The 11,522-nt window shown below is 37.7% G+C and overlaps 1 protein-coding gene across 1 annotated transcript; it reads right to left on the bottom strand.

Annotated features, from left to right (window-relative positions):
* Nucleotides 1-1,266: 1,266 nt before the first annotated feature.
* On the bottom strand, nucleotides 1,267-7,972 carry b9d1 (B9 protein domain 1). Its single transcript, XM_038300726.1, has 7 exons — nucleotides 7,781-7,972; nucleotides 7,590-7,658; nucleotides 7,337-7,445; nucleotides 2,234-2,330; nucleotides 2,061-2,123; nucleotides 1,844-1,911; nucleotides 1,267-1,753 (listed from the first exon to the last, which is right to left on the bottom strand). Exons 1-7 carry the CDS (start codon nucleotides 7,847-7,849, stop codon nucleotides 1,614-1,616), a joined length of 615 nt encoding a protein of 204 aa, XP_038156654.1. The 5' UTR covers nucleotides 7,850-7,972; the 3' UTR covers nucleotides 1,267-1,613.
* Nucleotides 7,973-11,522: the final 3,550 nt, after the last annotated feature.

Genomic DNA, 11,522 nt, shown 5'->3' with positions numbered 1-11,522 from the left:
TATTGGCTCCACCAATCACTTTTTTACCGTTCTGGTTTAAGAAATAGTCCGGGGCAACAAATACAGGAAAAGCGTAAAAGTAGTCTGAGTGAGAGCAACATTGAAACTATGAAAGAAGATATTTCTTTAAAATGGTGTATTCAGTTTAAATGAAAAGATTTACATTTTAAACACATTGACAACCCCACATTGAACTTGCTGATTATAGTGGAAGCACAGAACTTTTACAAAGTTTATTTAGGAATTTTATAGCTGCCTGGAAACAGCTCAACTAGTTATGCTTCAATGTCATAAGCAGTGTTCGCTTCCTTAATCTATGTCTGCATGCTTCCTTATCTGTTCCCCTTCAGTTTGTTTGGTCGACTCTTTGTGGTGTGATGTGCTACGTTGGCTTCACCGCAGAACCTAGGATGTTTCCACTGAATGCAGACATCCCATTTCTCTCAGGCAAAAAGGAGAAGCGGCTTCAAGTGTTTATGATACGGGAAATGGCAGTTAAGAGTTTTTTTATGCTCCAATTAATGGATGTAAAACGTACTTCCAAACCAGCAAAACGTTTAATCTCTATATAAAACATTATGTAAGAAATGAAAAGGTAACTAATATAGTCTTTAGGAAATACTAATAACCAGTTCCTGCATTCTCAGAATTGTAGAAAATCAAAACGTAGTGAAAACATGGAGGGAAAGGCTTTTCCTTATTAAATAAACAAGGTAAAGCATATAGTTGGTCACCTTTTTTATTCTCTGGCAGCAGATTTCCTCCTTACTGTGAAAACCTATCTTGTACTGCGAGCGCCTCTGTTTTGTACTAAATCAACTTTTTTTTTTTTCCAGAGGACTAACTGACTTGGCTGTCTGGGCTTTATATGCATAAACTGACCCTTTTTATTCTGACTAGTTGCCCTTTTCTTAGTACTGGAGACAGACTGCTTGTTTTTTTGTTTGTTTTTATTTGTGCTCTACCCGTTGGCATTATAACTGTACAATATAATTTATCATTTGTACTATTGTAACATACTGTTCTTCTGTATACCTTATTATTCTGTGTAATGGGTTTTTGTAGGGAAAAAAAAGACTTTGTATTTTAACGGCCTCTAAACAAGCAAAAGCAGCTGGTCGCACCCTGTTGGATGAGGACAACTGTAGTTGCATTGGTTCAAAAATAAAATGTATTTCACTTCATCTCTGTATCTTTTGTTGTTGATTTTGATGTTTAGAGTTAATAAGAATGAGTCTTAAAATCATCTGAAATGAGCATCACCACCATGTTTTAAGATTTATTGATAAATGCAATAAAAAGGTGCAACTATTCAATACAGAATAAATTTGAAACGAGAACAGTCATTTCTAGCTGCTGCACTGCAGGGTCTGGACTGAGAGTGAATGTCGCTGCTCACACATGCAAAGTTGGCAACTCTGACATGTAGAAAGTCTGCAAACCCGAACTTCCTGTATTTTGCCTTGACATTTATAACCTTTCTTCTTGTATTTTAAGGCCCACCATGGTAACAGGCGTTGCTATGCAGCCGCAGCCTCCTGCTGCGTAGAAAGGGGTGAAGAATGCAATGAAAGCAGTCTGAGGCATTTACCAAGGCCTCCGTTCCATAGTCATCACTCTGTTGACCAACCAGAGGTGGCGGACTGGACGTTTGCCAGGTTCGGCGGTCCTGTGTCGTAGCCCATCTTCTTCATGTCTTTGGTCATTATGTGAAAGGAGACAGTGACGAAGCCTTGAGATCGAACCCTCGTTACTGAAACAGAAACAATCGTTTTAGCAGCAAGAAAATCTAGTAGGTGACATCATCATCATCAGATTGTTACAGAAAAAAGTATTGACTGACATTCTCGGCCTTCCCCCTGTGCCACCACTTTAGGGTCGGTGTATTCGGGCCGTCGTCCTAGCAACCAGCTAAGCAGGAGAAAAAATGTTTAAACTAGGTGAAAGACAACTCAGCCTACTGTTCAACAAGAACTTTTTTAAACTGTGCCAAACTGTGGATTAAACTTATTTAGTCCAACTGATAAGATCCCAGCTGCTGAGAGAAGAGTCCGACTCACCCTGTGAACTTCTGCAGTCTCCACGTGGGCTCAGGAACAAACATGGGGATGGTTCTTATATATCTGAGAGAGGGAAACAGATTCTTGTTCTAAACTTAAATACAAAATTTACACCTTAAGTTTCTGAAGCGGCATCAGCACCATTCACAAACTTAGATGAAAGCTGTACTCACTGTCCAGGTGTGAAGGGGATGTGAGTGGCTCCATAACCCCTGACCACATCGTTACCAAAAACATCGGGTCCGTAGACGCTCACCACAAGCTGAGGCCCTGGAAAATGGACAGAAAGTTGCTCCTCAGTAGTGCCTGGTATGTTTGCATCACTAAGACTTTAATGACCCCTTGGTTCAATTAATAAATAGGCTAAAGGCTGTTTGATCATCTCAAAAACAGCTTACATTTGCCACCAACTGCAGGTTTCAAAATTGCTATAAATAAGTTTTGATTTATATCAAAAGGATCAGCAGTTCACAAACCAAATATTGTATTTTTAATTACAAATAAACCTTATATAGCTGACAACTGAGCTTTATTACTACTGTATGAAATGGAAAATTGATCGGTAGATTTGTGCCTTTGGTACATTTTATCTATAAAACTTTTCTTGGATTGTTCCAGCCTTATTTATTTTCCCAAATGTCACTTAGACAAAGTTCTTCAGATGTTCTCTGGAATGCGAAGTAATAAATGAAAAACATTTCCTTGTCAACTTGGAAACTTCAGCAGATGCTCAAACGATTCTCACTGATAACATTTAAATTAATTTTAGCAAAAAGATCGAATAGAAACACGCTCTTGATTATTAGGATATTTAACTAGAAGTAAATATTTTAATTTGTGCTTTTTTCAGTAGTAAAATGTCATCCTCATTTGGTTTCAGTGTTAAGCAGGGGGGAGGGGATAGTTCTTTTTTAATTTCAACATAGATGACCTCAGAGCTTTAAAAAAATGTAATGCTGGATTTTTTACTGGAATTCTTGCTGAATAGTTATGAACGCAGATGATCTTGTGGTTTTTAGTCCATCTAGTTCTGTCTTTAACAGCTGTAGAATATATGAGGTCTGTATGCAGCAGAGTATACAGGTGCTGGTCATAAAATTAGAATATCATGAAAAAGTAGATTGATTTCAGTAATTCCATTTAAAAAGTGAAACTTGTATATTATATGCATACATTACATACAAACTCATATATTTCAGATGTTTATTTTGTTTAATTTTGATGATTACAAATGACAACAAATGAAAATCTCAAATTCATCATATCAGAAAATTAGAATATTACTGAAGACCAATAAAAACAAAGGATTTATAGAAATGTTGGCCAACTGAAAAGTATGAACATGAAAAGTATGAGCATGTACAGCACTCAGTATTTAGTTGGGCCTCCTTTGGCCTGTATTACTGCAGCAATGCGGCGTGGCATGGAGTCGATCAGTCTGTGGCACTGCTCAGGTGTTATGATAGCCCAGGTTGCTCTAATAGTGACTTTTAGCTCTTCTGAATTGTTGGGTCTGGTGTATTGCATCTTCTTCTTCACAATACCCCATAGATTTTCTATGGGGTTAAGGTCAGGAGAGTTTGCTGGCCAATTAAGAACAGGGATACCATGGTCCTTCAACCAGGTACTGGTAGCTTTGGCACTGTGTGCAGGTGCCAAGTCCTATTGGAAAATGAAATCTGCATCTCCAAAAAGTTGGTCAGCTGCAGGAAGCATGAAGTGCTCTAAAACTTCCTGGTATGTGGCTGCGTTGACCCTGGACCTCAGAAAACACAATGGACCAACACCAGCAGATGACATGGCACCCCAAACCATCACTGACTGTGGAAACTTTACACTGGACTTCAAGCAACGTGGATGAAGTGCCTCTCTTCTTTTCCTCCAGACTCTGGGACCTTGATTTCCAAAGGAAATGCAAAATTTACTTTCATCAGAGAACATGACTTTGGACCACTCACCAGCAGTCCAGTCCTGTTTCTCTTTAGCCCATGCAAGACGCTTCTGACGCTGTCTGTGGTTCAAGAGTGGCTTGACACAAGGAATGCGACAGCAGAAACCCATGTCTTTCATACGTCTGTGTGTGGTGGTTCTTGAAGCACTCACTCCAGCTGCAGTCCACTCTTTGTGAATCTCCCCCACATTTTTGAATGGGTTTTGTTTCACAATCCTCTCCAGGGTGCGGTTATCTCTCTTGCTTGTACACTTTTTTCGACCACATCTTTTCCTTCCCTTCGCCTCTCTATTAATGTGCTTGGACACTGAGCTCTGTGAACAGCCAGCCTCTTTAGCGATGACCTTTTGTGTCTTGCCCTCCTTGTGCAAGGTGTCGATGGTCGTCTTTTGGACAACTGTCAAGTCAGCAGTCTTCCCCATGATTGTGTAGCCTATAGAACTAGACTGAAAGACCATTTAAAGGCTTTTGCAGGTGGTTTGAGTTAATTAGCTGATTAGAGTGTGGCACCAGGGGCCATCAACTTTGAACCTTTTCACAATATTCTAATTTTCTGATATGATGAATTTGAGATTTTCATTTGTTGTCATTTGTAATCATCAAAATTAAACAAAATAAACATCTGAAATATATGAGTTTGTATGTAATGTATGAATATAATATACAAGTTTCACTTTTTAAATGGAATTACTGAAATCAATCTACTTTTTCATGATATTCTAATTTTATGACCAGCACCTGTAGTATGGAGCCTGATAGAGTGCTGTTATGTTCTGCCATAAAAAAGATGATCAACATCTTTAAATTCCAGAATATAAATAATATATGTGGTGTCAGTAAAAATGTGAAATCCCTTGGTGATTTTATTACCGAAGACCTGAAAGATGACGATGAAATCAGCACAGAGTTGAATTTAGTACGCTCAGGTCAACGATCTCTCCCATAAAATCTTTTTTTTTTTTTTTTTTGCTCAGATTCTTTTTAAAGCATACTGTATACCACTATAAACACGCAAGCCTGTAAAGGAACATGTAAAACTGTTTTAGCTCTACAGCTGTGGAGACTTTGGAACAGATCTCTTATTGGACATTGGGTGGTTATTTTTTGATGACTGCATGTGTGAATTTGTACTATTTGTTGCTTTTTGTTGTTCAGTAAATGTTGAATATATATATATATATATATATATATATATATATATATATATATATATATATATATATATATATATATATATATATATATATATATATATATATATTTTTTTTTTTTTTTATCTAGAACTTATGGGCCGGATTTATCAAGATCCAATTTTGCGTGCAGTAATTTGCGCTCGCAAAGTGGAATTTTGCGCGAGGGGCTGAACCATGGTTTGCGGGTGATTTAACAAGAGCGATTGCGTAACTGGTGGAAGGTGCAAAACTGTTGGAGACGCCCTATTTAAATGATGGTTTTGCGCGTTTTGTGGTTTGCGGCAAAGTAGTTTGTAGTCTGTACAAACTAGTGCATTAAGAAATTTAAATCTTACAGTGACCCCCAACAAAAAAAAATAAATAAGTATATATATATATATATATATATATATATATATATATATATATATATATATATATATATATATATATATATATATATATATATATATATATATATATATATATATATATATATATATATATTTATTTATTTATTTATTTATAAATTGGCAACCTTTATTCCCTAAGGTGGTATGTGCTGCAGTAAAAAAAAACAAAACAAAAAAAAAAACAGGTGTTTTGTATTGGCCTGTGACTGTGGATGAGATCCCCGCAGCATTTGGCACGTTGCTCCACAGGCGCAGGGGGAGAACCCCGACCCCGTCGGACAGCACTTCTGAAAAAACGAGATTAGGAGATCCCAGCTCACGCTGCAACCGTACGCTGGAATGACCCAGATGCAAAAAAGTGCAATGTTGCAAGGAGTTTTGTGATATCTGTTATTGCGTGGGTCCTCCTTGTGGCTGGCTCCAAATCCATTCGGAGTTCCCCCAACAGCTCCAAAATGGCAATGCTGGATAAACGATATGTTTTGATGATCGTTTCCTCGTTCATTCCAAAAATATTCACACGGAGTGAAAAAATGCGTTCTCTGCGTCTCCTTGCTTCATTTCCATGTCTCCTTCTTGCGACAATAACCGCTGCCATGTGTGCGCAATTACGCATACAGACCATTTGCACCTTCTTTTGAAACGTGTTAAATATAGAGTCAGATACCGTTAGCAAAATTGCGTTCAAGTTTGATAAATCACTTTGCGAGTGCTAAATTAATATATTTACATGTTCTCCTCCCACAAGACGCACTTTAGCGTGTAAACGCCCCATATTGCATATTCATTGCAGAAAAAGTACTAAATGGATCACAGGCGCTATTTAGCACGTTTTAAAGATCAAATGCTTTTAGCACGCTGTTGATAGATCAGTTTGTACATTTTTTAGCGTGCGCAGTGAAATAGCTCACGTTTTAATACACGCAAACCTTTGATAAATCCGGCCCTATGTCTGAAATAAAGCCTTTCGATGAGACAATCCTGAGGGCTTCATGGCCAAAAATAGTTCAGAAGCAGTACTACCAGTCCCTGGAGCAGGAAGGATCATCAGCTTTGACATATAAAGTAAGTGAAAATAAAATTAACCTTTTATAGGGCAAGTTAGCATTTTTGATCACTTGCATACCCCTTAAAAATGGAGTCCCCCCCATCCCTCAGTGTGGTCTAGAAGCACAAGATCTATATCCAGCCATTCAGCAAAGGTCCTGCTACATGGCTGTACATCTTATTTTGGCATTTGACCAATTAGATGAGCCCTTAAATGATATATTACCTACTGTAAATTGAGTTGGGAAAAAAAGTTAACAAGTCAAGAAAAAAAAGGTAAAAAGCTATTTGAAAAAGTTAAAAAGTAAAGTAAAAAAGTTAATAAGCCTAGTAAACAATTATATTTAAGTTAATAAACAAAAAAATGTAAGTGCAAATATCAGCATTAATGCCTCTAAGGTTATGTTGTACCAAATAAAATGTGTTTCTTTCACTCTGTGTTTTTCATGAATTTCTTATAGAAGCACGTTTGTTATTTTTCTTAATATATTCGGGCAAGTTGGTGTTTCTTATTACATTGACATTAGTTTTGCCATCAAAATATCAATTTTTTTAAATGTTCCAAAGGTAATAAGGTCTTGTTCTATTCCAATAACACTATTAGCTTGAAATTCAGATTTCCAAAGGATTTCACTGAGTGCCCAATAAAGGGTTAAAGCAAGAAATGAGAGCTTTTAAGCGTTAAATGCTTACATCCAGAGGGATTTGTACTCTTGAATGTTGTTTCCAAAGGAAAGTTCCATATTAACCTGTGAGACAGGCTGCTTTTGGAGCTTATTTGTGTGATGCCTTCCTCCAAACCCTTAAAAAAGAAATACAGTCTAGTTAGTTGTTGAACATCTAAAACAAAGCAGTTTGTCCTAAATGGGTGTAAAGTTTAACTGCTAATGTTTAAAACGAGCAATAATCAGAAGATGCTTAAAATAACACATCCATTATAACTCACTGTGGTGGGAGCCCAGTCATGGCCGTACACGTAACAATATTTGCAGTACAATTGGTCATAGTCTGGAAACTGTTAGGGATAAAAACAACAAAACGTTACTAAAGGAGGTGAAAAAAGCTCAAGAGAAAGACTCAAACTGTAAAGTGCTGCTAATGCTAATGCTAGCTACTTAACCATAAAGAACCACCCACGTTCGCTCCCTCAATCTGTCCGTTTACAGATAAAAGAAACACAGACGGGTTGCTTGTTGTCTCCATCATCAATCCGTTTAGCAAAATATTGAAGTTTAATGATGTAAGCCGCCGCTAACCGTTAATTCGATATCGTTGCTAAGGCAACGTTTGTGCTTCCCTACGGCTCCTGTGAGGATCAAAAAGAACAAGGGAGCAAAAAATAATGTAATGTAATGAACAACTTCTCCAATAGAGGGCGGCAGTGTTCCAAAAACCGATTAGGTGAAAACTAGAGCAGCTGCAGCAGAGCCGAGGCTCAAAGGCTGTTTACTGCGTAAAATCACTAAGAAAAACCAAAGACAAAGAGTGTGCAATGCGGCAACCAAACCGTGAAAACATCACCATTATTAAGGAAAAACACAAATTTGTTGAAAGCTACAGTTATAGAATAAATCAAACGGTCTTCACATTGTTGTGGTGCTTGATATTTAAACATTTTTCCAGATTGATCAGTCTTTTTGTTGCCTACTTTTATTTATTTTATGACAGGAGGTGCCTTATGAGGGAAGCTCGGCTTTTTGCGAGTATTTTTGCTATTTAGGCTAAAAAAGTTAAGCTTGCTGAATAATTTTTGACCTTTTTTGCGCAGTACATGAAGGAGAATGCACATTCTTCCAAATCTTTGAAGAGGATTTTTTTTGTTAAACAGCGGATTTTTCCATTTACTTAAAATGTAATTTTTTTGGTTACTTTCTCTTGATGGTAAGTTGCCTCCCTTAAATCCAGGGATGAAAGTGTATTAATAAATCAAGTCAAGATCAGAAGACACAGCATGAAATATATAGAAGTCATTCAAAGCACTAAAAGGACAATTGCATTAGTGGGAGCAGAATGGAAGACTCTGATGAACAGAGCCAATAAAAAGCTCATGTTTCACATATAATCCTTCCTGAGCTTCATACTTCAATATGATAAGTGGTGGTACACATTTAAATCAAACCCAAGAACATTAAAAAGAAAAACAAACAAGAAGCCTATCCTACACCCATAAAGCTCACAGACAGATTTTCATGGTTTATCAGCGTGCAAATCTAAATACTAAACAACAGAGATGTTGGTTGAGAGCTTTAAATGATGCAATCATTGTCAAAAACTCTAAAAAGAAGGCTTTCAGTGCTTTTTTGGATACATTTTAATAATAAATATTTCACATTGGAGAAATGTTACCTCTGCATTTAACCCGTCTCCTTGGGGATCAGTGGGCAGTGTGGGGTTAAGGGTTTTGCTCAGGAACCCAGTGTGCAGGCTGTGGGTTTCAAACCGGGTACTTGCAACTTTTTCAAAACACAAGTGTGCTGCTGTCACCCACTAGGCCAACTCCCTGCTAAATCTAAATAAAAACAACCTGGAAAGCGAACTTGATATGATTAAAAACTGTTACAGAACTTTGACTTCAGGATTAAGCTGCTCTGATTTAAATAGTGGCAACAGATCTGACTCTCCCAGTTCTACATGCACCAGTTGTTACTTGATTACAAACGTTTATGTTCCTTTCTAACATTGCCACTCTTCTGCAGCAGATCCTCTGGTGCTGCTCTGCATTTATATAGAGACCTTTTTAATTTGTGATTCCACATATGATGAATGACCTGTCACTTGTAAGAGCAAAGAGGTCCACTCCTACCTATGGGACTCATTCATTTAGAGGAAACCTCTTCGCCTATTATCTTTAACTTCTTTAATGTATATTACCTACATACGCTTTGCCATTCTTTACCATTACATTGCTGTCATTATTTAATGACAATAAAGTTTAATTCTATTCAATTCTATTCTATTCTATGCCATAGTCAATTAATTTAATGGTGAATGCATGGAGGAGTTTTATAAAGATGCTTCTGGAATATTAGTCCTTTAATCCCGGAAATGATCCTAAGGTGATACAAGGCATTTTGTAATGATTCCAATATTCCTCTAAAGGTTCATAATTATCGCTACAACCAGATTTTGGGTCTGATCACTGGTTTCTAGCTATTGAAACTGAAAATGTGTACAATTTTTTAATCACACCCCATTTGGTTAAATAAATAAAAAACTATATTATTTCACTGATTTTCATTAATCGGAATAAATTCTAGGACATTCTACATTGATTTTTTTCTTCTATGCACTTGGGTTCAAAGAAACTCGTCGACATATAATGTAGAACTGTGTGTCGTCAGCATAGTTAGAACCAGAGTCAGAAAGCTCTAATTCGTCGTTGTACAACAAAGAACGATATTTATTCCTTAGCAATCCATCCAAGAGACACAATTTAACGGCATACATGGGGGGAGGGATGCCTGAGGCGGCAGCCATTGGAAGGTGCTGCGCTTGGGTTAGGAGATAATAAATTGGAAACACAGGGGGTAGATGAGGATAAAAAAAACTAATATCTCACACTATGCCCTTGACAAGCCACTATCTGAGGTTGCAAACAAACCCCTGCATAGAGCACATGGAAGCCTGCGGAGGCAGTAAGTTGAAAGCGCATGGGAGACATTGTGGATGAGTGTTCGCTAATGAGGATGTGTTAATTAGCCAGATCCAGAGCCCCTTCAAGCCATAGTTCCTGATTAAGATGTAGAGTACATCAGGTCGACCATGGTTGCTCCTGGACACCAGAATACACATATAGGAAGTGAGAAGGTGGGTTGGAGCAGAGTATCTGATCACCTAACATCCAGGAGAATGTGAGATTGCCATCCTCAAAGACCGGCACATAGGAGCCAGATTCATATATTCATTTTTTTTTTTTTGTCCAGGCAGACATTGTTGATACGCTGTCTACCTTAGAGTCGCTTTCACTTCAGCAAACATACAGCTTTCTCCAGGATTTATTCCATTTTACCAATGAGATCTGGAACCACAACTAGTCTACAACCCACAAAAGGATCTCCTTCTGTTTACGATTCTGATTCAAGAGTGTCTGAATCTGAACTTGACATATTCCATCAATCATGCCGGGCAGCCTCACAATCATCCAGCTACACTCCGTCAAGTCCAATAAGCAGAAATCCTGCTATAATCGATCCAATTATGTAAACATCGTCAACGTCCTCAACTGAGCGTACAGACGAGCACATTATCTTCCACTTCCCCCAGAAATCCATAACATACATGTGTCCCATCCGTGCAAGAGGTTTACCCAGTTTCCTCATGGAGAAATTTTGATCAATAGTGTTGAGAGACCAGCTGGCCAGAATAATAATTTTCAATTTTCAGATGATAAGCGAAGAGAGACTCCAAAAAAGCAGCAAAGTAGGATAGATAATGGAGGTTTAGATGGGGATCAAAAGTGTCCACATTCACCCAAGCAGGAAGAATAAAATATTTTTATATGAAACCATCTTGTTTGTTATATTCTGTGCTGGAGCATGTAGATCCTGAATAGAAGGGCCTCAAGATTAAACCCAAAGAAGATTGTTTTGATCTCTGACATAAAGGCATCTATTAAGCATACTGATCAGAGCCAATGAACTTTACAATTTACCCCAATATGTCCCTCTAACATGCATAAAACTGTGTGATTATTGCTAAGATTCTGGTTGTTTTTTTTAGCTGTAGCTAAATCAGCTGCTTTAAACAAAATAGTAACCCCCACCCATCCACTGTCTTTGTTGTTGCCCCCCACATCCCTTTCATTCCTGCCTGTCCGATAGGACTCTGTGTATCCAGCTGACTCACAGTCTCTCCCTAAGCCTCTGACCTTTGCTGATCC

Source organism: Cyprinodon tularosa, unplaced genomic scaffold, assembly GCF_016077235.1.
Source record: "Cyprinodon tularosa strain WSP-4 unplaced genomic scaffold, ASM1607723v1 ctg454, whole genome shotgun sequence".
NCBI lineage: Eukaryota > Metazoa > Chordata > Actinopteri > Cyprinodontiformes > Cyprinodontidae > Cyprinodon > Cyprinodon tularosa.
Note: the sequence above shows the minus strand (reverse complement) of the source record. Positions and strands in the feature narration are given on the sequence as shown.

Bases quoted from the DNA above. Each gene is read 5' to 3' on its own strand.
- b9d1 (XM_038300726.1), bottom strand. From the start codon at position 7,849: ATGATGGAGACAACAAGCAACCCGTCTGTGTTTCTTTTATCTGTAAAC. The intron at 7,446-7,589 runs GTGAGTTATAAT...TTCTTTTTTAAG, and splicing joins ATGACTGGGCTCCCACCACA to GGTTTGGAGGAAGGCATCAC. The intron at 1,912-2,060 runs GTGAGTCGGACT...TCTCCTGCTTAG, and splicing joins AGACTGCAGAAGTTCACAGG to CTGGTTGCTAGGACGACGGC.